Here is a 26,687-nt window from a genome sequence, read left to right on the forward strand (position 1 = left end):
TAATGTGACCCAAAAAAGAATATCAAGATATCTACGCAGCACCTGGAGAGACTTCATTCAACCTTTCTTCAGTCCTAGAGACTCCAACAACACAACAAAATGTATTTAAGCATTTTGCACATCCTGAAAGGTTGACTATTTTTTTTATTATTATTTTCAATTACTTCGAATCTTAACAATTTTAACAGTTTTTAACTCTTATTTTTTTTATTTTAGTTTGTGTTTGGTCCATTTTAGTTTTACTGTTATTCTCAACACGTGCAGCACTTTGACCTTTTATTTTTAAAGTGCTTTATAAATAAAGGGGGCATGGCATGGATCAAATAGCGCCATCTGGTGGGCAAACATAAAAACGATGTTTAGTGGATATGAGACGAGCATCTCAGCGTAAACCACTGAGCTATATAATACACTGGAGTGCTGATTTTGCCGAAAAACTGAAGTCACCGGCCGCCATCTTGCTACTCCCTACTCTCACAGAATCCCACAGGATTTGGTTGCAACAACAGTTGCAGTTTTCTGGCTGAGTGAAAACGTTTCACAGGTAATTCTACAGTCAGTGGATGTACTAACACTATCAACTACTAGGAAACTAGGTGCTGAAATATTTTACATGTTATTCATAATATATATATATATATATATATATATATATATATATATATATATATATATATATATATATATATATATATATATATGTGTATATGTATATATGTATATATGTATACACATATGTAAATATATGTTTTTGTATATTGTTATTTATATATTTATAAATGTTAAACATATATATTTAAATGAATAAAATGCAAAATATTTCAGCACATGACTTTCTCAGTACTTGATATTTTTAGAACATAACATAAAACTATATGGCATGTGACATTTTAAAAGTCTTAAGCCCCCCTGAACATGAGAAAATCCTAGTTATTCGATGCTGTAGCGCACATATTCCCTAGTTACAGGAGGAAAATAGGGAGTACCAATATGGCGGCTGGTGGCTTCAAAGCGACTCGTTCAAACAGACGGTGATTAGCACTCCAGTGTATAATATAGCTCAGTGGCGTAAACAATCGTCTGTGGAGTTTATAGCTGAAAGCAACGATTCTCCCAAAGAACCCGATTTAAATAGAAAGCTACATACGTCCCAAAATCATTTTCCCCTTTTTAATCAGAATCAACATGAGCTAAAGACACGGGGCGATGAAGATGCTGCGTGAGGGCGAAGAGGTCGTGCCGCTGTGAGGAAGACGATGCCGACAGAAGAGGCGAGGCGCTCGTCAGCGAGTACAAATAAAAGCAGACATTTATTGTGTCAGATCTACTGTACATGTGTCGTCTTACAGCAGCACAGTGACTCGTACAAAAGGATAACTGGAATGTTTGTTCAGTAATACTGACGTGTACCATATAAGGAAAGCAGTCTGTTACATCATCATCATCATCATCGTCTTCATCAGAGGTATTACATCTGCTATAGTACCGGTCCACCCGCGGGGGGGGGAACAGCTCCGGTCTGAGCGGAGTCCGTGCGCGGCTCGGCGGCGGCGGCGGCGTAAAGTCACGCGGCGCTCTTGGTGGGAAGCTCCGTGCTGTTGTGCCGCGTCTTGCGAGACGTGCCGTCGTCCCGCGGCCGCGCTTTCTGCAGGCTGGACATGGCGGCGGTGCGCTCGATGTCGATGAGGGCGTACAGCTCGGTGCGCCGCGTGGGCGTGGTCGGGGGCAGCGGGGAGGTGGGGGTGCGGGGCGTGTGGGGGTTGCTGCCGTCCGAGGCGCCTTTGTTTCCGCCGCCGCCGCCGCCGTCCATCTCCACCTCGATGTAGTTCAGAGTCTTGGGCGGCTCCGCGTGGCCCGGCAGCGGCGGCCGGCGGAAGTCGAAGTTAAAAATGGTGGGTCCGTCGGTGCGCCGGCGGGCCGTGTCGGGCCGGTGCGCGCTGAGCGGCGCCGTCACGTTCTCCGTGTTGACGTAGTTGTGCGAGGGCTCCAGGACGGCGGACAGCGGGTGGGAGTAGGAGTGCTGCAGCAGGCTGTGGTGGTTGTATCCGTTGAGCGACGGCGTCTTCAGCCCGCCGTCGGCGCTCTCCTCCTCCTCCGCGCTCGGCTTCCTGGCCTCCCACACCGGCGGCAGCGCCGGCAGGTTCTCGTAGTCCAGCAGCGCCGTGCGCCGCTGGGCCGAGTTGTTGGCGTTCTGCGAGTCGGGCGTCAGGGGCGGCGGGCGGTGGCGGCGGGGAGCCGTGGATGGGTTGGAGGAGGAAGAGGAGGAGGAGGAGGAGCCGTTGGGGTGCGGCGTGAGCGGCTCCGCCGGCGCGGGGGCCGGCGTGGGGCCGTTGGTCTCCAGGAGCTCGGCCGCCTCCTGCAGCTCCTGCTGCCTCTTCTTCTCCATCTGCTGCTTCTGAACGGGGGTGGGGCCCAGCACGAAGCGCACCCCCTGAGGCTCCAGCAGCACCTGGGGCTCCGGCTGGGGGGCGGGGGCCACGGGGGCGGCGGGCTCCAGGCGGGCCCTGGGAGGAGGCGGCGGGGTGGGAGGGCACTGAGACTGTGGGGAGGTGGGGCTCTCCAGGGGAGTGATGACAGCGAGCGGGCTGGGCTGCTCCTCCAGGAGTCCTGTGGTGTTCACATAGGTGTGCACCTGCAAGGCAGAAAGCAGCGGCGTTAAACACGACGAGCGGCGCTGATGTCAGGTGTTTCAAGTAGGGCTGGACGATGTATATATATATATATATATATATTAGGGCTGGGCAAGTTAACGCGTTAATTTCGCGTTAACTCATTAGACTATTAACGGCGATATTTTCTTTAACGCGCATTAACGCATGTTGCTCACATGCTTTTATTTTGTGAAGGTCTGTTGCTGCGGTGTAGGGGTTTGAATCAGAACAGTAGGTGGCGATAATGCGCCAATAACCTCGCTGTCAGCCCAGCCTCAGATTCAAAGAGGAAGAAAGGTACTGGCCGGAAAAAAACAAAGCCGACATGCGGAAGGCGGTGTTTCCCGCAGGAATTTGCTTAGGCGAGGCGGTGAGTTGGCGGCCGGAACAAGTTTTGTGCGGAGCGGAGCGGGGGGGGGGGTCTGCATCGACGCCGTCGGTGAAGTCGCTTCTCGTTTCAAAGTATCCATGTGTTTTTGCCTGTTTTTCCCCTGCCATTCACTATATGCACGCGAGAAAGCAACAACAAAAAACCGCGTGTCAACGTGGAAATAAACATGCAAGCATATCGAGTTAGCAAGCATTTCAGTTTAAAGTTCTTCCAGCATCAAATATGACAGAAACAAGTTAGTTGGAACCACTGCCAAGTTAAACTTTGGTATTGAACATAAAATGGTAATGCTGCTCCCTGCTGTTACCTCAGAAATTGCCTGTTTTTGCTAGATTTTTTCCCCATAAAGAGAATTCCCTGTCAGTGGCAATAAGCTTTAATTTATTATTATTGCTATTTTTTGTTTTACATGTTTAAGTTGAGCTTTACACTAAATATGTGTTACTGATAAGTGCTACAAATGTTACAACACTTTTGTTCATATGGCAGCAGAACATTAAAATAAAAGTGCTCTTTACACTACTTTTGAATTCATTCTTGGAGTTTGTAAATACAATGCGATTAATCGCGATTAAATATTTTAATCGTTGCCCAGCCCTAAAAATTATATATGGATAAAATATAAATCATATTGGATCGATATAGGGCTGGACGATATAGAAAAAAAGCTTATCGAAAAAAAAAATGCATATTGATCGATAGATAATTATTGAAAATATTTAAACCCATATTTTATGTGCAGCACTGCCTGGACATTTTATGATATTGCTAAATAATTTAATTTTAATAAAGAACACAAACACAGAATTCCAATTAAATCTTTATTTAACCAACTTTTTTTAACCATAACAGATTTTTTTTTTAAGAAAAATAACCTAAGAGACCTGAGTTATGTTATTAAATAAAGACTTTATTATTAAATAAATACCAAAATAAATATACCAAATAAATAAATAAATAAAATAGCCTATTTAGGTGGGAATAGTACACTAGTTACTTCTCAGGTTTCATAATTGAGAGGCTGACGCAGGGCTGAGGTCCGAGGTTATGAGAGGGCGGGGCTTTGTGATGGCGTGCCTGGGTCCGCGATTACGATTGGTCGAGAGGAAGTAGTGACTGTAGCATCAACTAATATGATAGGCTGAAAGGAAGGAAGGAAAACTGTCTCTATCGAAGTTTTATCAACCCTATTTTTTCCTATTGCGCCACACGTCTATCGATCGATATATATTGTTATTGAATTATCGTCCAGCCCTAGATCGATATCGATAAATATCAACAAATTCAAAACATAGATTTTAGGTGCAGCGCTGGCCATTTTATGCTGTTGCTTAGCAACCTATTTTTAGATAAACACACAAACACTGAATTTAAACTCAACCCTGTATTCAACCAACTTTTTACCAAAACTGCAAGTTTTTACAAGAGAAAAAACGTGTGGTCTCTGAACTCTTTGAAGGGGGCGGGGCTTGGTTCCTGGGTCTGCGCTGTGATTGGTTGGGAGGATGTAACGACTGTAATATTAACCTACATGATGGGCTAGAATGCAAAATGAAGAAAACTTTTATTCTATTGAACTTTTTATTGACCCTTTTTTCTATCATCGATATATATTGTTATTGAATTATCGTCCAACCCTAATCTCAAATTGAACGTCAGGTGAAAGTGCAGTGAGGTCAGTGGCGGCCATCTTACCGCGTCGTCAGCCACGAGCAGCGGGTGCGTGGACTCCTCTCCCACAGACGGCAGCCGGGTGCTTGCCACAGACGGGTGACGGGTGGATGGGTGAGACGGCGTCTCGCCCACCGAGGGCAGCCGACTCACCCCGTTTGGCACTGTGGGTACTGAGTAACCCAGAGCTACAGCCAGAAAGACAGAGACACACATAAATGACATCATCAACATGTGACCTCTGATATGCAAAGGAGGTTAAATCACTTCCTGATTAACATTCTGAAGAGAAGAAGTCTTCAGGCTCATTGTCACTATCCGATCCGTACTGGTAGCGCGATCCGCTCCATCAGCTCATTTGCGCTTACTTACATTTTACTTTTTTATTCTTTTGTCTTTTTTCGAGGCTGGGGTTTCTTTTTGTATATCTTTGTATTTGCATAAATATTGCATATTCTAAAAATGAAAAAACAGAAATACATTAAAAAAAATAGTTAAAATTGCCTTTCGATCGTTATTTTGACTGCTCTGAGCATGCGCAAATATACTTCACACAGTGTATACGTTTAAATTTGTTTAATAGCAAAAAATGTTTCCCAGTTGTGGTTAGGGAAATAAAAATATGTACACCATTTCTTAAAGTACATTAAAAAAAACACCCAGCTATAAACACATATAGGAGTATAGCAATGTATTTGATACAGAATATTCTTCAGGTTTTTTTTTATCATTTATTTGATTTGCATCTGCATTTGTGTATTTTGTACTTAATAAATGTATAATGTAATAATGTATGCCTTGGCTTTGTTATGTGTTCTTTGTTCTATTCCCTGTTTGTTTTTTGTAAAAAATAAACAACGTGGCAACTATAATGACGAGGTCTTCTCTTGTTTATGATGCGTCCACCAGAGGGCACTAAAATCTCAATCGATAATTTTAACTTTCTAATAAAATATTTTTTAGTTGAGGTTTATTATCGAATTAGATAGATAGTTTATTATCAAATTAGATAGATAGAAAGTTTATCGAATTACATAGATAGTTTATTATTGAATTAGAAAAATAGACAGTTTATTATCGAATTACATAGATAGACAGTTTATTATCCATTTCTTCCAGAAGAGTCTTCAATGTTTTCTATACGACGTAGCTTAGCATTCTTTAATAATTAATGATAGAAATAAGTATTTTCAGTACCGTAATTACTTTATTTTTGCCGACCCGGATGTTATTCTGTTGGTGTAGGCGCAAATGAGCCGATGGAACGGATCGTGCTACCGGTACGGATCGGGTAGTGACACTCATTCTAGTTTTATATTACGTGTGTGTGCACACCTGCAGGAGTGAGCGGGCCCTGCTGGTTGGGGTCCAGCACCGCCTCCTCCACCACGCTGATGCTGTGATTCTGCATCACCTCCTGCAGCATGTTGAAGATCTCCTCGGCTCGAGAACATTTGAAGGCAAATATACCTGAAAGAGAACAGAGAGAACAAGTGAAAATCAGACACTGGCCGCGCCGCCCAGGGTGGAGGAACAGAAATCACAACAGAAATCACAACAACACACACGGGTTTGACTGGAAGAGACGAGGCTGGGAGCAGAACGACTGGGAGCTCCTAGCAACATGTAACAAGGATTCATGTATTGATCCAAAAAAAAAAAAAACCTCGCCAAAGCATCTGTCTGGTCAGACAGGACATCATGAGGATGTGTGCGGCATCAAGGGAAGTGAAGGATGATGTGAAGTGGATCTGAACACCTGACAGACGAGGAGGGAGGTGTTGGGGGGGGGGGGGGGGGGGGACTCAGGAGAAGTCAAGGGAACACGTCACGATCACAATTATTGATCCCTGTGTATCCACAGCACAATCAATACTGATCGGCCGATCACCCCCCCACCCAGTCTGAGACTTACCGACCCCCTCCTAACCCTGAGCAGCCCGCGGTCCTGAGAGCGTGAACGGGGAGAGACACAGTGAACTTTAACCTCAACATTTTCCATTTCATACCCCCCACCTCCTCTCCCTGCTCCACCGTCCAGACCAGGGGTGTCAAACTCATTTTGGTTTGGGGGCTGAATTCAGCTTAATCTGATCTCAAGAGGGCCACACGAGTAAACTCATTGCAAGATTAGATAGAACTAATAAAAGTGGACTTGTTGTTGATTTTTGTATTAAATTAATTTCATTATTACACAATATATTAAGAATAACCTTAGCATTTTTAAGAAAAGTATGTGCAATTTCAACAATACTTTTACTCAGTTAAACATTTACTTGTGCATCATGCATAAGAACTGATCACAGTGATTGTACAATGTTGAAAAACATTTATTCACATTTTTGGAACTTAAAAACACTGTTCTGCAAGACAAAATACATCAAACAGATAAAAATTAAGAAATTATTTAAAATCAATTTTCCACATCTGAAGCGCAGTGCTACCATCTGCTGATTAAAACACAGCGCCCCTCGTGGACAATAAAGGAACTGCATATTTTCAATTAAACGAAGTACATGTTTTTTTAAATAATTGTTTTATCATTCGCTTCCTTTTATCTCCCTTTTCTTTCAACTTTTTTTGTTCTTGTTCTTCCTTTCCTCTCCTACTTTCACATTGTAGTGTCCATATCATTTGAGATATTCCCCGCATGAATCATAATAAAACTATTCACATTCATAAATCAAGCGGAGCACTATGACCAAAGCAGTACTGCTCCACTTGTGAAAGTCAAATCTGATGAACTCTTTTTGGCATTAAGACAACAATTCTTATTGCCTCATTGCCAGACAGGACACTGGAAAAAATGTTTTTTTTTTTTTAAAATAATGATAATGCATTTAGCCACTGGGCCGGACTAAATTGTTCAGCGGGCCGAATCCGGCCCGCGGGCCGTATGTTTGACACCCCTGGTCCAGACGGTAACGGAGAGGTTAAAGGAGATCCGACAGGGAGTTTGTGGGGTGGATTGCAACTATTCCTGCCAGGATCACAGGGATAATCTTCCCCGGAGACGTTCAGATTAATCAGTCACAGTGTCCGTCCAGCAGCGGCGTTTAATGACTGGGTTATGTGACGCAACGGCGCTGGAGAACGGGGATGAAAGTGAGTCCAACATGGCTTCTAAAAAGTATTTATTTACTGGAATTGAAAATCTTTGCTCGTTGTGTCAAATCTCAATTTCAATCAGTTGGAAAAGTCTCAAAATAATTAGATCGACTTCTTAAAAATCACGTCCTGCTATAATGAATATTAAATAAAAGCACAGGATGCTTTAACACAGCCGTCAAGAGTTATTCTGGCAGGTTTAAGCTAATCAGCAGAGGTCGGCATGTTTATGGTGAACATATGAAGGTCGCATATATTCTGCAACAAAGAGAAAATTAAGAGCCGCAAGTTATCTTTGTTAAAACAATTAAAAAATACAAGAAACAAGGAACCATATTATAAAGGATGACAGCTGACCAGCGTTAAGCATAATATCTCACCTCAACAACGTTTCACTGAACCAGGAGATGCGAACGCTCAGCTTCCCAGTAGGGCTGCCCGAAAATAGTATCTTGATATTTTAAGGCTGAGTGTCGATATACGATATTTATCTCGTTACGTTTTTCTTTTCATTAAGTAATTATTAACAAAAGTCGACCCTGAACCAAATCTTTGTCCCAAATGTCTCACAGGCACATTTTTTAACAAACAGCTGTCGTTAAATATGAAAAAACGGCTGAAAAACGACCAACTAAAACACATAAAAGTAGAATTATAACGCTATGATCTCATCATGAATCTCTTTTTAAACAATCTCCATATATAAGCCAGCCCTACTTCTGCCTGCCCTGTGCAGCTCGCAGCAACTTGACCAATCTGTCAAGCTTCTCATTTGAACTAAAGTTTGTGGGTTATCCTATTTTTTTTGTTTTTTAAATAATTTGTTTTCCTCCTGTACTGATCATTTATTTAGAAAAAATGTTTACTACTGCCTGCGTTCACCTTCTTTATCCATTGAGGACGCTTCTTTATTGCAGTTACCTCGACATTCCACTAGGGGGAGTTCCAGTCAAACCAGAAAGCTCCATCAACTCAACAAAACTCATTTTTACTCCATGGCAACATGACTTAACCGCACCCCCTTCAACCAAAGAGAATAAAATTAGTCTACTGAGATCTACCCATCCATTTTTAAACCGATTTCACTAGACTGAGCAAGAATCCAGCTTGACCACCTGAAGCAGCAGCCTTCAGGCTCCTTGGTCGAGAAATGGGGCATTTTGAGCAGGTAAATGATGATCTGCCAATAGAATAAGATTTTTGCACTTAAAATAGGAACAATTAATCTCCATCGTCTTATTTCAAGTGCATTATATCTAATTATCTTATATTAGGGGTCAAAATACTCATTCCATTGGCAGATAATCTTATTTACCTGCTAAAATCTAGGACAAAAACACCCATTTTAGAATCAATTTACTTATTTTTAGATCCATTTTTGCAGTGCAGTCATGCTGGTCCAGATTGTTATAGAGTGACCCTTTTTTGTTCTGAGCCCTTTAATGTGTTTTTCATTTAACTAAAATGTTTTGCCAGTGGATGTGTTTGTATTTGTTTTCGTTTGTTTCTGGGTGGTGGGTTTGACACGTTACGTCCATAACTTGTTTACAATTGCATCAGAACTTTCCGCATCGCAATATAAACAATAACAAGTTTAATACATCACTGTATATAAGCAGGTGTTTCAAATATATCAACAGATGTATTTTTATTTTTAGATTTAGTAAACTGTGAGCTTGTAATGGCAACATAGTGTCAGGGAACAGTGAGCCGGATCAGATCAGTCTGCTCCTCATCCTCCTCCTCCTCTTCTTCTTCAGGGAGATTTTAGTGTTGAAAAGGAACATCAAATGGGAGACGGTCGGGTTTCCAGAAAACATTTGAAGCTGAGTTGGATTATTACACTAATGATAACCGAGGATGATACTCTAGACCAAAAACAAGGAGCTTCAGCTACAACATGAGGTTAAACAGACACCAGAGAACTGCTTTATTTCATCTATTCAACACAAAGGACCGCTGAGCATGGAGGATATAGAAACACAGCTATGGTGCTAACTGTGTTGATCACTATTTCAGACAAACAGTGAACTACAACTTTATCGTTTGTCAAAAAAAAAAGCTTAGATCATCAGAAGACAATATCAGCATCTGGAGATTTTTAAGTTAATTGGAGGTAAAGAAAAAAAATCTGCGATTGCTTTGATTGGGCAGCAGAGGGCGCTGTCTCTGATTGCACGCAGGGCCACGGTTTGGGTGTCTGCAGAGATCCCCTGATCATCTGCAGTCGTTTGTTTTCAGGCTCACAGGTACAACCGCGACAAAACCTTCTGCAAACACGCACACCTGAGATTCCTCAGCTGAGGACCTGCAGCCACCCAAGGCAGATGTGTCCGTCGGACAAAAACGCACCGGGCTGCGGCCCCCCGGACCCTTACCTTGGCCAGTCTGGCAGCGCCGGCCGCTCTCGAAGGAGAACAGGTTGGAGTCGTAGCCGTAGCGACGCAGGCACAGGTAAGGCCACCTGACGTCGTCGCGGCGATGGGTGTGGAGGACGAGCTCTGATTCGGTCAGCTCCATCACGCCTGAGCCCAGCTCGTTCCCATCGTCGTCCACATTGATCACCTGACAGCACCAAAAAAACACACACAGAGGTCAGCTTTACGGCCGCGGCACAGACGCTGAGGGGTCTGGTGGGTTTTACAGAAACAGAACTCGTTACGACCCGTTAAGTCTTGTTTGCCACCATTTCGGGCTGGGATTGAATTTGGGATTGGAAATGTCGTCTGAAACGCTTTTGCATGTTTCCCGTATCAGAGGTGCCGAGGTTTAACCCAAGCAACCAAGTTCTCTGCAAATTCACAATGACGGAGCTATAATATGGAAGTGGCTCCGTCTTTGACACGTTAACGCTGATGTCACCTTTTTTCTTCCCCCAAAACTAAAAATCAGAGAGAAGCTTCAACACTTAAAAGGTTAATTTCTTTCTGGACTCCGGCCTACTGCTGACCAGAGTCACCGCAGTGCTAAAACTTCAAACTCAATACCAATAATAGGAAAAATACTTGATACCCGATACCATTTCTGGATTACATTTTTTTGAAGGCACAGGATTCCTTCTGGTTAAAAATAAAGAAAATATATGATTAATTACAAAACAACGCAATTTTGACTTCTTTAATAAGACGAAATACATAATTAGGGGACAAATTAGCCCTCGATTAGAGAAATATACAATTTATGTATCACAAGATTACACTTTATATAGGTATAAGAGTTAATGTCCTTTATGGAAGTGCTTATCTTACTGATTCAGCTGTACAACTATTTTTATTTGAAAACTGTGTGCTTCCATATGACTTACAATTTTCTGTTGATATATTTAAATATTACAAGTGAGAGATGAATAAAGAATCTTTCTAAACTAAAATAAATCGTCTTTTAAAACAGAAACATACAAAACATTTTGTTACAGTGCAGAGAGTGATCTGCTCTATGCAGATTTACTCAGCAGCAGCCTTGAACAATTTCTGTCTATCTGGTATTTTTGCAACACATTTTCTTTATTGATCAACCACGGCGGCTATGGTTTCTTACGTTTTCGGCTCTAATTGTCACCTTCAGTCTGGCTCCACTGTAACCTGCGTTATTGTCGGCCACATTGGCCTCCGATACCTTTACAACTAAATGGAAAAGTTTTTTTTGTTGCTAGGGCTGGGAGATATAGCCTGAAAATGAAATCTCCATATTTTCACAATACATTCGATTTACGATTTTAATTAAATTTTTTTTCTTAAAAACCAAAACCAAACTGGAAACAACAAAGAAATCATTCAAATAAACGTTTTTATTTGACACAAAAAAAATGAACAAACCAAGATGAATTTCCCTAATGGGCTTGAAGTGCAAACCTTAGAAAAGGGCAAAATAAATAAAAAGTTCCACTTGAACAAAGATGAGTGTTATTGTGATTAATAGTGCATAACTTGCCTTTTCCCAAAGCTCACAGCAGTTGCCTTTGAGACAGCACTGAGGGAATAGGGAGAATTATCTGTCTCTAGTCGCTTTTTTGAATAAAAGTTGCTAGAGGCGTCTGAAAAGTCCCCAAAAATTAGTTACCCTGGACTGTCGTCTCTAGTTTTCCTTTTCTATCCAGAGCTGTGCAGCGCAGTGGCCACCAGTAGCTTCATACCCCAGCAGCTTTGCAGGGAGACATACAGGAGCCGGAGTTGTTTTTTCAAAATAAAGTAAATTTGAACATATCATGATATTTAAATACATTTTAAGCTCTGATTATGATTAGAATAATTGTGCAAATATACAGTAGCTATGCTATATCATATGCTTTACTTCGTTTTAACATTTTTTAATTGATCCTGAAGGTGTGGAGGCTTATTTTGGATGTTGCAGAAGCCCTCGTCTAAGGGTACAAATGTTTCTTTAATATATTTTCTGAAACACATATTCAGAAAATATGGGCACTTTCCATGTCAGGACAGAGTTCTGATTGATTGATTGATTGATTGATTGATTGATTCATACACACACACACACACACACACACACACACACACGAGGCCCATGGGGCACCTTGGCAAAAATAAATAAATAAAATCTTGATTTTCCAAAAATAAAATCTTCATAAATTGCAAATTCAAATGAATCGATAAAATCGATTTATTGCACAATCCTAGTTGTTGCTTCACCATTTAGTTGCTTAGTGCTGTGCAACTGGGAAGTGCATCTTGACTGCCCTGACAGAAAACTGCCATTGGGTGAAGCTTCATTTCCATGAAGCTAATATTTAAACGTGTTGTCCGGGAGGTTTACTACTTCACTGTTGCAGATACAGGAGCTGTAACATTCTTTTTAAGTTGCTCTCAAACATCAACGTCGCAGCGTTAGCTTGTAGGGTTAGCGTACCTAATTTCATCTTAATCCTGTCCATCTGCTTCATAGGGAAAGTACCTTGAAGTAACAGAACATCAAAGTGAAGAACAAGCCGAACTATTACCACATTCTTTCCACCCTATTTTCAATAGACTGGGAGAAGGTCATCTGCAACTGTAATGAAATTACACTTAAATTACAGACGACAAAATATTCAAACACAATTAAGATGTTGAGGTGTCATGAGACTGTGTGATATGACCTAGAAACAGTCGCAATATGTTATGGAATCGGTTTAATGTCCCTGATAACTTGAATCAAATATTTTCCACATACAAGGTATCTGAGAGCTCTGTGAGTATATCTTTATTGAAGATACACCCAAACTGGACAGACACAACATTCCAGCGCCTGAGAGTCTTGATCCATTCAGGCTAAGGATGCAAGTAATCAATTAATGAGTTAATTTAAAGTTGATTGATCTCTTGTATAAAGATGGTCTTTCCATAGCATGAAGGGCCCTATTTTTTTATTTTATTTTATTTTTTTTTTACAATATATTAAATTTAAAAAGAGGCACATCATAATATTTTAGCAGCTTATTGTACCAACTGTATTAAATACTGCCTGAAAAAACAAAGAGTTGTGGTTTCTTCCACATTAATAAACTTAGAGATATTTATAAAATATAACAAAACAGGAACCCCTTTTAGGTTACTGTATAGAAACAAAAAATATCCGTTAAAGGAGCAATAAAAATGTAATTTTATACATAAAGAACTAAAAAAAATAGTGATGTCTACAGGTGAAAATTCCGATCCCACCCGCGGACATTTCCGATCCATAAGCTGCGTCTGTGCTTTAATGTTTTCTGCTGGAACATCTCCAGTCGCTCCCAGCCGCTCCGTTAACTGGCTGCTAACAGTTGAAAGGATTTCCTGAACGGAGTTGATTCACCTCTTACGATGAGATCCGCTTCAGGTCAGGAAATCCATTCCCCAGTTAGCAGCCGGCTAGCAGAGGCGCTGCACGGAGCCTGGCACCGCAGCTAGCCAACCTTTAATCACAACATGCTCACTGTGTGGAAATATGTCCCATCAGAAACACCGCAAAGCAAGACCACAACATATAATCTTACAAACCTGATGACCAACAATAGAACAGACTTAAACATCCAAAAAAAAAAAAAACAATAAATGGCGCTGAGATACTTTAGCCAGCGCAACAGACTCTGCACAAACTGCTAGCTGCCCACAGACTTCATGGTCAAGCAATCTCCTACATTTCTTGTGATAAAATTATATATTTCCCACACTTTGCTAGTTTGATTCCAAACAAAGTAAAAAAACAACCAACCTTAAACAGAAGAGGAGGCCTTAGGTTCTAACTCTCAAAAACTTACAACACAGCTATAGAATTAATTCCGGCAAATCATCACCTTAACTCATCACCCTCATATTGGTGATCAAAACGTCGCTCCTTTAAGCCAAGCCAATAACAACCCTAACAACTCCTCGTTACAGAGGAGTGGACCAGTTTCTGTTCAATCTGCTGCCTTAATGGCTTTAACGATCGCCCATTACTAAGGGGTGGACCTGTTTCTGTTGAATTTGCATGTTATCTAACCCATTACAAGGCCTTTGTTTGGCAGTAGTATAAAGCTTGTTACTCCACATTACTCCAGACTTTTTGAATTGAGAAAGCTTCCTGGAGAGGAAGCGAAACGTCTTCAACTACGAAAAACAAGTCCAGTTGCTTTGTTTTTTTACTTTTTTTTTGAATGACCATGACCTGGATGACTGAGAACCTTCACCAACATTTGCTAGTTTGACAAAGCAGGGGACGTATAATATTAAGTTAAATGAGCTAATTGAGCGTCTAGCGGCGTCTAGTCTCCACCAGGCAGCCACTGCATGATGCTGCATCAGCTCGGAGCAGCTCGGCCCACCAGCTCACCGTCACACATAAAACTCGTAAACCTGTAGAGAAAAATGTAGCCAGTGTGGGGAATACGTGTCCGGTGGACGTCCACAGAGTCAAATACGCGCGAGTATGTAGGAGCGTTTAAGAAGCAGGCGGCAGGAATCACCTCTGGAGTCATTCCACAAGGTAAACGTGAAAGCTTTCATCAGCAATTAGCATTCATGGTAAACCCCTTATTGCACGTTTTTAAATTATATTTGAAAGCTTATGATTTGTTGTCCAGCCAGTGCACTTTATCTGTCCTGGAAAGAGGCAGCGTTAGATAATAATAATAATAATAATAATAATAATAATAATAATAATAATAATTTATTATCCACTTTACATGTGGTTTACATGTTTCAAATTGCTACAATTAAGGGGGGGGGTAAAAAAGACAAAGCTAAAGTAGAATACAAAAATATCATCAGAAGTGAATTAAATAAAGTTAGGTTAAAAATCTTGACCAGCTTTGTGGATATCTCTCTGGGATTTCATAAATAGTCAATTTGAAACCTGTGCAGCTGCACATTTACTTTCCTGTGAACGAGATTTACTGTTTTTCTGACTTCTTTTGTGAGCTCACACTTATCCCAAGTTGTATTTTATAGTGTTGCACTGATACCAATACCAGTATCGTATGGGGCCCAGATCCAGCACTAAAATGGTATCGGTATCGGCGAGTACCAACAAATAGGCACCGATACCATTTTGATGTTTGTATGCCACTTGAACGCAGCGTTCTCTCTCTCCCGACTAGTATTATACATGTTATATAAGTTCATGAAAGTTGCACTATTTTGGCATTTGAGAGCCAAAACTCAGGGTTTAAAAGAGATTATTCAATTATTAACGTAATTTTACTGTCTTACTGTTGCACTACCTTTATACATGTTATAATTTCACAAATATTGCACTATTTTTGGTCTTTGAGAGCCAAAAGTTTATTCAACTATCGTCACCCATTCCAGGTATGCAATAAAAAGTTCTACCACCCTAAATAGTATGCAGTTCTTCATATATATATATACACACACATCAATTTCAAACAGATGGTATTGGTATTGGCCAATACTGCACAGCCAGGTATCGGGGCCAAAAAATGGCATCGGCGCAACACTAGTATTTTGTATACATGCTTACATTCATACATATTATACTTGCAGGTAGAAAGGAGTTTATTATCTTATTGACTGTTAAAAAAGCAGCAATATGATGATAACATTAAAGCAAACAGCAGCATCGGCAGATCCCCAAATTCTGGGATAGGAAGTGAAAAAATGTGCACTGGTGCATCTTTAGTGAAGAACCACGGTTATTGAATTAAAAATAAACATGTAAAAAATGAGATAGCTCAATAACAACCAGTCTCAACTGCAGCTAATGTAAAGAATGATCAATCTGAGCTTCGTTTAGAGGAAGACATCAAAACCACAACGTCCTCCACAGACAAAGAAGATCTGACGTTCAGGGACAGAAAACACTTCATATGATCCAGACTAAAGCAGCAATGTGTTTGTAGGCTGGACAGGAATTTTCACAGCCACTTGCCTCTAATTGATCAGCTGTTCTAAGCCGTCAAACAGATTTATAACGACTGCTGAGCTGGAGAAAGAGCTCCAGGTGACTCACCTGCTCTAAGCGCCTAATAATGAGAGGAGCCGAAATGTGTCTGTCTCTCAGGTGGAACGGCTGGTTGTGAAACGAGAGCGTGGGACGGTCATTAGTGAGTAAGTGAGGGTGTGGGCGGGGAGGACGGGCAGGTAGAGGCAGGAACTCACCCTGAATTTGCTCTGATGATTATCTGGAACTGACTCTTTCTCTGGACAGCTTAGACAGCTACCCATGGCTTCTTCAGAGCACCATCTGACGTCTGAAAGAGAGGAAGTCTTCAGTGGGGGGTGGGGGGGGGGGCCGTGGGCAGCCGGCGAGGCGTCGGGGGGGCACTACTCACCTAGATCCGGGCTCCAGCAGCTCTGCTTCCATCCTCAGAGCTTCAGAGGGTCTGCAGGGAGGAACGGCGGCTCTGTGGGTCAAAATGTGACAGCGTTATTTCAGAATGTTCCCAGGTTTGACACAAAGGAGACCAAAAAAATAGGATTTCTGTCTGTCCAGCATCATGACTATCTGACTTTGGCTCCGTGAAGCGGGTCCTTAACCAGTTCCTGGTCTAAGCTAGGTTAGAGTAAAAGAACTGCTTTCATCAAAACCCCAAAAACAGTCAAAATGTTCTTCTAACCTCCCGAGTTAATTTCACTTTTAGGCTGTGTACTTTCATAGCAAACTGCAATAAAAAACAAGTTTCAACATAAGTAAAAAAAAGAAAAAAAAAAAAAAAAAAAACCATCACCACCGCGTAGTAAATGTGGTTTAACCACTGAGCTATATAATACACTGGAGTGCTAATCACCGTCTGTTTGAACGAGTCGCTTTGAAGCCACCAGCCGCCATATTGGTACTCCCTATTTCCCCCCAGTAACTAGGGAATATGTGCGCTACAGCATCGAATAACGAGGATTTTCTCATGTTCAGGGGGGGCTTAAGACTTTTAAAATGTCAAATGCCATATACTTTTATGTTATGTTCTAAAAAATATCAAGTACTGAGAAAGTCATGTGCTGAAATATTTTGCATTTTATTCATTTAAATATATATGTTTAACATTTATAAATATATAAATAACAATATACAAAAACATATTTACATATGTGTATACATATATATACATATATACATATACACATACTTATATATACATATGTATATATTTAATATGAATAACATGTAAAATATTTCAGCACATCATTTCCTAGTAGTTGATAGTGTTAGTACATCCACTGACTGTAGAATTACCTGTGAAACGTTTTCACACAGCCAGAAAACTGCTTGTTGTTGCAACCAAATCCTATGAGATTCTGTGAGAGTAGGGAGTAGCAAGATGGCGGCCAGTGACTTCAGTTTTTCGGCAAAATCAGCACTCCAGTGTATTATATAGCTCAGTGGGTTTAACGCACCGTATAAGGCAGGGCTGTCCAAACTGTGGCCCGGGGGCCATTTGCGGCCCTCGGACTGATTTTGTGCGGCCCCCCAAAAGCAATTCAAGCTTGATTTGGCCCACTGGCACAAGTGGTTTGTTGCAGATGGAGACTTATATCATTTTAAATTATTACATTATTACAGACAAGTTAAAATCTCACAATTAAAAATGTCACGTACAACATAAAATGTCTTTTTTTTTTTTTTTTACATTCCCTTCAATTTCATGGTAAATAAGACCACATCTATCCATTGACTTTTACTCAAATGCAGACATTGGTGCACCAAAATGTGCATTGAAATATTATTCATTAAAACACAGGAAGCGTTTTTTTTTTAAAAGATTGACCCAAATTCTGTTTTGATTGCTGATTTTTTTTTTTTTTTTTGACCCCAAAAGAATCAGGAAACCGTATGGCCGTCTCTTAACGAGGCGAAACGTGGACAACCCCTTTTTAAGTTTTGGATCTACAATAATTAACACATCCACTTTCTACAGAAAATCTGACTAATTTCTTTAATTAAAATACAGCGTGCCCATATTTTGTGGAACAGGTCAGAAAACGATTTTAAATCACAATATACTGTTTAAATAAATTGAGTTTGTCTTTAAACTGCATTTATGGACCTCCAGGACTTTTGACTTGACAATTTTGGCTCACATGAAGAAAAGTTTGGACACCCCTGGTATAAGGAGTCCATAATCACCGTTTTTAGGCCAGATCTATAAAACCAGCGTCGGTGCTGGTGGGCCTTTTTCTCGTTACCAGCTGGTGTTCGTTAATAGGAGCAGAAGCTGCGGCGCGCTCAGCTGTTTATAAAAACGCTGACCAGAGACACGCAGGCCTGGAAGATGAAGACGGTTTCACTAAAGTCACAAATCCTTCCTGAAACTGGGCGTGCGGCTCCTCGCGTCCACCGCTGCTGGTAAGCGCCATCAAGAAACGGCGGCTAGGGATGGGCTTCCAGAAACGACGCTTGTTGTTTAAAGAGGTTTACGAACGCCACGGGTGATATTCAGCCTTCTGCTTAGAGGAATTATGAGACTAAACCACAGATTTGTGGAGATAAACTGTCTCCCTGCGGTTTGATCCTCTGCAGAAAAACACGAGCTGTTACTGGAAGAGATGTTTCTACTAGGGCTGAACGATTTTGTAAAATAATCTAATTGCGATTTTTTTTTTCTTAATATTGTGATTTAATACAAATTTTTTCCAGTTTAATTTATCATGTGTTTCAAAATATATACAAACAACAAATCAATTTGTTTGCTAGCCATGTGGATTAGTTGCTAAAAGACCCACAGCATCTAAACTCAGAGCAGAAATGATTGCGTTCTGCCTACAATATATTTCAATCAAACTTGCAATTTTGACTTTTCTCTGCATTAACCACAAGCAACAAAAATGGCCTCTAAATAAAGATGTTTGTAAACAAGGACTATTTTAAATATGAACTTTCAATGTTTCTATTGATCAGAATATTATTCAAGAGAACAGCTTTTAATTTAATTGGACATCAATCCTTGTTGAACATAAAGTCCAACCAACCAGCAAGTCTATTTATTAAACTGATTGACCTGAACTTAATGCTTTGTATGATTATACAAACTCTAAAACAAGTAATAAAATTAGATTGTCTCACTGCTGCAACTGTCTTCCCTTCCATGTGGAGACAAACCCACTTTAAACATTTTACCAACACCTAATGGACGTGTCTAATTCACTAATTGTTACATAGCCTTATGATTTGGAAATTGCGTTATTTTAAAATCACGATTACATTGAAAATGCGATTAATTGTTCAGCCCTAGTTTCTACCGCCGGAGAGACGGGACTCCATGTTGGCTCTCTGGACCTCAGACGGCTCTGGAGGAGCGGCAGCAGACACAAACACGGAGCTGCTCCTCTGAACAAACTCAACATGTTTTTCTTCTTCTGTTGATTATGAAAAATGGAGGCGAGGGAGACGCTCCTTCTCCCACATCGCCGTGTGAACCAACGGTGAATCCACTAAATAAAACAAGCCTTCTCCCAACTTAACTAATATTCTTTAAAAGTTCTGCAACATCCTCTCCGAGGAGGTTTTTTAAAACGGGACAGAGCCTGCAAAGGTGCATATTTTACCCCTCCTGAGTGATACACAAGCAGGGAGTGTCTGATCTGAGTCAGTTTCCCCCAATAACCACACGCTTAGTTTTATTCTTACATTGTTTCAATACGACCAGAAACACCCGAGCACTGATTTTAGAGAGGAAAAAAAATGTGCAAACCTGAAACAGATTAATGTCCCACTTATCCGAGAGATGGCACAACTAAAATTAAGATTAATTTAATCTTAATACAGGGTGCTTGCTCTTTTTCCAAATTAAAATTCCAGACTTTTTCCAAACTTTTTTAAAACTGATATTTTTTTTTTCCCCAAGACCTTAACTTTATGTACTTGTATACTTGTGTGCCTACTGCCTACTTCATTGGCTGAGATTGTACAAACTGTTTATTAGAAATGTTATTTATTATAGGCTAGTATTCAATGAACAAATGCATTATTCACAGTAAATTATGCTTTTACTGATGAAAACGTTTCAAAACATGAAAATCACAAGTACATGAATTTCACATCAAACAAGTGTTTGATTCCATTAGGCTAATCCAGAACGTGACCAGTTAGTAAAATTATAGTTTTATAGCCTACCTTCCTATTTCTCATTTCACAATGCCTTTGAGCATACTGTAAAATTCTACAATTAAATTTTTTTCCCCATACTTTATTAAGACTTTCACACAAAATTCAAGACTTTTCAAGGTCTGGAAAACAGTGTTTTAAAATTCCATACTTATTAAGACTTTCAAGACTTGCACAAGCACCCTGTAATAAAAGGAGAACCTCTGCTTAAACGCTGCCTCTCTGCCGCCCACATGGGATTGAAGACTGTCAGAGAACCTGGACTGTTTATGTTCTGTTGCTGAACAGAAAGTTTAAAAGAGTTTCTTGTTCCTTCATCCGTCACCAGTGACTGCTGTCGCCTCTGAAAAGATGGCGACAGAAATCTACGAATTAACTGCTGTACACGTAAACTAGAGCTGCACAACATACTGGATTAATCTGTGGCAACACAACCCCAATACTAATTAGAAAAAAACTCGTTTTTCAAGACGAACCACAGGTTTGGGCATTAACGTCAGAGCCCCCGTAAAGCTGAAGGAGCACGCCATACTGCATTCAAAGTCTCCTCACCGGTGATGCACACTAGGATTTACTTTCATGGCCTTCTAGGACCATTAATGTAACGACTGATATGCAGCAACTCAAGAAGAGTTTAGGAGATAATATTCACTGCAACAGGAGGAGGAGAGGGCTAATCACAAATAGGGCTGGACAATTGATCGCACTTGCAATTATATCCCAATAAAAAAAAAAAATTCCTAAGCAAAGAGGTCGGTAGTTTTTGGCTACGTAACAATTAATGCATCAGACGCGTCCTTTAGGTGTTTAAAAACGCTTAAAGTGGGTTTGCCGTAGGGCTGGGCGATATGGATTAAAAAATAAATCTCCGATTTTATCATACCAAATCCGATTAATCGATTTTTTTCCTCCTTTTTGTTTCATAAAAAGAAATTATTTTAAAACCTTGCTTTTATGTCAAGCATTTCGTCAGGGAGTTGACCTGAATTCAAAGTGCAACTAAAAACAAGCTGTGAAACATTCTTGTAAAACAAGATGGCAGCCGTGCCATTATAAACAATGAAAATATAACAAAACATTTGCTGCTAGTGGTTTTACACATTTAGCTAAGAACAGGCTTCAGTGCACTTGTGAACTTCAACCTAAGTTAAAAAAATAAATAAATAAGTAAATGAAGTACCTCGTATTATGGTAAAAAAAAGTTTCTACTTAACAATATTTTGACAATACATTTGCCTAAACATATATTCAGCATCACATGCTGTTCTCTTCATGGAAACCCAATGAGTGTATTGGCAAAATAAAATCCAGATTTTCCAAAAATGAAATCTTAAAGAATTGTAAATTCGAATTAATCGATTAAATTGATTTATCGCCCAGCCCTAGTTTGCCTCCACATGGAAGGGAAGAGAGTTGTAGCAGAGAGATAATCTAATTTTATTATTTGTTTTGGAGTTTATAAAAATTATACTTTTTAGTAGCGGTCAAGCTGTTTAACACACAGACAAGAGGTTCTCTTGAATAAGAATATTCTGATTAATAAAATCTTGTTTTAAATAGTCCTTGTTTACAAACGTTTTTACCTACATGCAATTTTTGTTGCTTGTGGTTTAAGTAGACAAAAAGGCAAAATGAAAATCTCAATTATGGTTTAAATAAATCACAATTTTCATTTTCGGCATAAATCGCTCCGCCCTAATCACGACCAACACTGTCATCGCAAGAATCAAAAACAACGTCATAGTTGCATCTTTTCCTCAACTTGTGCAGCGCTGATTTAAACCCACAGTATTCTGCAATGCTCAAGAAGACATGTCTTATTTTAAATTAAGAAAAAAAAACTCAGTATTTTTGATGATTTTTTTTAATATTAAATCCAACAAAACTGCATTCAGACTTTTGCCGACTAAGAACTCACTTCACCAGCGACGGGTTTGAGTTTATACTGAGGATAAGGCACGTTTGAATGTGTGAATGGCGCGTGTTCTGACAGAACAAACCCAGAAAAGGTTCTGCTCCTTCTCACCTTAAATATTCCCGTTCATCTTTTACACGACGTCTTTCGTTTGATGGCCGTTCAAAGCGAAAACGTGTTGACTCGCATTAAACTGCAGGACTCCACGTCCCTCTGAGATCGTGTGTTAGGCGTAAGGAAATAAAACGATTAGAAGCTGTTCCCATGATCGGTTATTATCCCGTAATCAATACAACCCTGAGTTGGTTTTATCTCACTAACCTGAGCAGAAAACCAACACTTAACTCTATTTATGCCAATTTTATTATAAAAACTCACTAGTTAATTTATTCTGACCAACATTTTCCATCCGTCGTAAACCACAACGGCCGTATTCCCATTTATTTCTTCGTTGAATTACCAGGAAGTTATTTGCTAAGATATAAGGGGAAATCCCTGGAGGTTCCTCCTTCAAACCTTCCAGTTCCACTGGCAGCTAAACGCATAAATGAACAGCGTTCAAATTAACCGACTCTGTCACATCTAAGGCCGTTTATTCAGCTATTGAATGCGGCCGCCATCATTCTGCTGTCTGAACGGTGCGACCCGTCTGTGCAGATACCAGAACCAGAAGGAGACGTCACACAGCAGCGCGCTGTTTTACTGAAGTAATGGTGAATGTAATTGTTTCAGGAAGTTTGTTAAAAAAAATATATATATATCTAAAAACAAAAAGACCATCCGGTGTCTCTCCTTTCATTATTATAAAGCTGCTGAGCAATGGGAGCCAACATTATTAAGACCACATCATAGCAAGAGGGGCTGTGAGTAAAAATCGATACAAAGATTAACATCGATGTTTTTAAAAATTATTTAATATCGATATTCTGGCTTTCAATGTCAATATACCCCCCAACCTCTAGGGGGCGTTATTAAAACGCGTCATTACTGTTCACAGCGAGGAAGAGCAAGTGAGACGAATTTGCGGAACGGCCGACAGGATTTTAGAAGCACCTTTGTCCCTAAAATCAGACGTTTGGGCACATTTTTGGTTTCTGTGATACGTTAAATGCATTCAACCAAATGCTTTATTTTCCTGTTATTATATCAGTGTTCAATAAATTTAACATCAATGTAATATTTGGCTGGTTTTGTTGATTGAATGACTGAGCATTAATTTGAAAGTAATAAATATCGATATTAGAGTCAAATCAAATCAAGCTGAGCTTATGTATCGAGAACCGTATCGTATCGGCTCATCCTAGATGATACCTAACCCTAATAGCTAGGTAATAGGTAAGAAAAACGCAGTGCAGCAATTAATAACGATCTTTTATGGCGCGCTAGCTGCTGCTGCTGTGTGTGAAAGTGTAGCTGGAGCCAGAAGACTGACGTCACAGACGGATAAAATGCGACACGACCGTTCAGACGCTTTGAAGAATATCCGATACATTTCTGAATTAGTACCATATATGGAAGTGCCCCAAATCTGATTTTTTTGGGGGGTGAAAAGATCGAGACTGGCCCGTTGCATACTCCTGTGAAAAAGACGGATATGGATCGCATTTCCCCGCTGTGTGGACATAGCTTTAACAGCATTTTATTAACTACTGAGTAGCAGTTTTAATGAATTCTCAATAAGGTAATCACACCCATAAAATCTTTGTTATCTTTTTTTATTCAGTCCCATTTACAAGATAATCTGGGTTTATGGATGAGGTTGTTTTTGTTCAACAAAACCGTGTTTGGGTAATCTCAAAAAATATTTGTTAATTAATGTTATCAGTTGCCTTAATACCAAATATCAACAGGTTTTACTTCAGAGCAAATGCTCAGAGTCCAGCATAATTTATGACTTATTTTCAGGATTTAAAACCTGTCATCCATTGCAACATCTGTTACGTGGCAGATTATTTATCTGCGGCTATTTATAAAAATATATTTTTGAGAAAGCGGTGCGATGTGGCTGAAATATGTATCCAGAAATAAGCCTTTCATATCAGTCGATATCGATAATTATTGAGTTGTGTTTTGTTTACCTGTTTGAAACAAGGACCAAGAGGAAAAAAGACCGGATGTAAACTGTGACCCTAACCCTGTCTAAATGTAACATTTAACCTTAAAAACAGCTCAGCCCCACTACCAACCCTTTCTCAGTTTGACCGTGAGAGGCTAAATCCTGCCCTCTGACGATATTTCCCAGAATATATTGTGATTCTGGATCGGACTTCAGTGGAATTTTATCAGACGTATATATATATATATATATATATATATATATATATATATATATATATATATATATATATATATATATATATATATATATAGAGAGAGAGAGAGAGAGAGAGAGAGAGAGAGAGAGAGAGAGAGAGAGATAGATAGATAGATAGATAGATAGATAGATAGATAGATAGATAGAGACGCCCCACGGCTGTGGAGCAATCTGCCTCCACATCTGAGGGGTCTGCAGACCTTGTCACATTTTAAAACAGGCCTTAAAACCTTCCATTTTTTACGTAATGTTTTTAATGGTTTGCTTTTAGTTTTCTTGCGCATAATTGCCTTAAAACTTTTATTTTAATTGCATTTCAATGTCCCTTTTCTTATTTTATTATCCGTTTTCTATTAACTGTAACCCTTTGACATCTCTTGGAAATGTAAAGCGCATTATAAATAAAAGACATTATGATTAACGTGACCTTTGAGTTAAACAAAAGGGCAGCAAACAATCAATTGATACTAATCGCTAAACATAAACAGCAAAACATTAATCAAACGTCCTTTGTTGAACATTTCTGGTGAATTTCTCCAGTAAACTGTTTTGTGACTGAATGCTTTGCGATGACAACGGTGACATTGGGTGGTTTTAACACTTTTTCTGTTTAGTTTTTATTGTGTGTAGAACATCACATCTTTTTATTTAAAAAAAAAAAGGCTGTCATCATTGGGTTAAACAAAAGGCACAATAATCTGTTACCGTTTTGTTTTACAAATATCACCTGGGATCATTTAGTTCGTCACAGACCTGCACACAATTACACACCAATCAAAACAAAAACAAGAACCCGATTCCTTCACCAGACCAAAATGCTCCTGTTTTTTTTTTTTTTTTACTCTGGACCAAAATCCCTGACACCCGATTAGATCCCATATTATTGATTAAGTGAATAAATTTAGGGGTTTTGAATTAAAACTGTGCGGTTGATGGGAGTTTCAGATAGTTGACCTGGGCATTGCGACATCGAGCCAACGCCAGCGTCATTCATTCATCACCTATGGATCAATCAATCAATCAATCAATCAATCAATCAATCAATCAATCAATCAACCTGCAGGGTTCAGACACTGACAGGTTACTTATCAGTGCGGACTGGATGGGTTTTTATTGCGGGTTGTTGTTGCTGTTAATGTCCAGTGAACGCGATAATGTAGCTAAGCAGTCTCACTGGCTGAGCTAGCCAGGTGTGACCAGAGCTAGGTGAGTTTATGAGATTCTGGTCACGCAGATGAAACTTACCAGAGATGTTTCTGTAATGGCAGCTAGTAGGCAGCAGCTCCCTAGCACTGGCTAGTCAATCTAAGGCACTTCAGCCCAAACTCACCGGGTTGAGACAGCGGGGCGGCTTCCAGCATCCGAACCTTCCGGGCCTCCGGCTGGCGGAGAAGGGACTCTGTTCTGTCCGAACCTCCTCGGACCTCCAGCAGCTCGGTTCCGTCCGTCCAGAAAGCGTAAGCGGTTAGCGTTAGCAGCTAGCGTTAGCTCCCGGAGCGCCAAAAAACAATCACAACTTCTTTCAAGGGCCGCTAACGCTCCCCTTCGCGGGAAACAAACGACCGAAACCGGTCAGAATCCATCGTGCGTCCCCGTTGGGTCACTGTGAGCTCCCGGGTTCCTTCGAAAATAACTTTTTCCGTCTAAAAAATAACTTTTGTGAACTCGCTAAATCTTTCCGCTGCTAGCTGTCTGTGGGGCTAAATCACTGCTCGACTTCCGGCTCTGCGATGGCCTTGAGACGCATGCGCAGAAGACGAAGTAAAGGCCGAGGACAGGACAGACTCAGCAGAGAGAGACGGGATGACTCACAACAAACTCACAGCGACACGACGTAGACACGATGACACACAACACAAAAACAGCGACACACAAAAGAGTCACAATAACGCAAACAGGGTTAGTAATGCAGCAGTTTCTCAGCGGGAAAACAGACTCACAATGTGACACAAAATCCAACAAGTCACACAAGAGTTTATCAGTAGCACCAAAAAAAAAACGAAAAAAAAAAAAAAACGAAAAAAAAAACATAGTTAGACAAAGCACTCACAGTAATTCAAAAACTCACAAAAAACGCACAGCAGGTACATAATAATAACTAACACAGGCCCACAACACACTAAA

At 40.2% G+C, this 26,687-nt stretch overlaps 1 protein-coding gene across 2 annotated transcripts; it reads right to left on the reverse strand.

Annotated features, from left to right (window-relative positions):
* Positions 1 to 1,285: 1,285 nt before the first annotated feature.
* Positions 1,286 to 26,326, reverse strand: frs2b (fibroblast growth factor receptor substrate 2b). Of its 2 annotated transcripts, XM_012867637.3 has the most exons (7): positions 25,894 to 26,326; positions 16,568 to 16,639; positions 16,395 to 16,486; positions 10,200 to 10,386; positions 6,049 to 6,183; positions 4,738 to 4,901; positions 1,286 to 2,632 (listed from the first exon to the last, which is right to left on the reverse strand). In XM_012867637.3, exons 3-7 carry the CDS (start codon positions 16,458 to 16,460, stop codon positions 1,565 to 1,567), a joined length of 1,620 nt encoding a protein of 539 aa, XP_012723091.2. In that variant the 5' UTR covers positions 16,461 to 16,486; positions 16,568 to 16,639; positions 25,894 to 26,326; the 3' UTR covers positions 1,286 to 1,564. The 2 variants fall into 2 exon arrangements, with proteins under 2 accessions (XP_012723091.2, XP_035981233.1); XM_036125340.1 differs by lacking the exons at positions 16,395 to 16,486; positions 16,568 to 16,639; positions 25,894 to 26,326 and adding an exon at positions 6,629 to 6,661 and having other exon boundaries at positions 10,200 to 10,276.
* Between the last annotated feature and the right edge of the window lie 361 nt (positions 26,327 to 26,687).

This window comes from Fundulus heteroclitus, chromosome 2 (assembly GCF_011125445.2).
Source record: "Fundulus heteroclitus isolate FHET01 chromosome 2, MU-UCD_Fhet_4.1, whole genome shotgun sequence".
NCBI lineage: Eukaryota > Metazoa > Chordata > Actinopteri > Cyprinodontiformes > Fundulidae > Fundulus > Fundulus heteroclitus.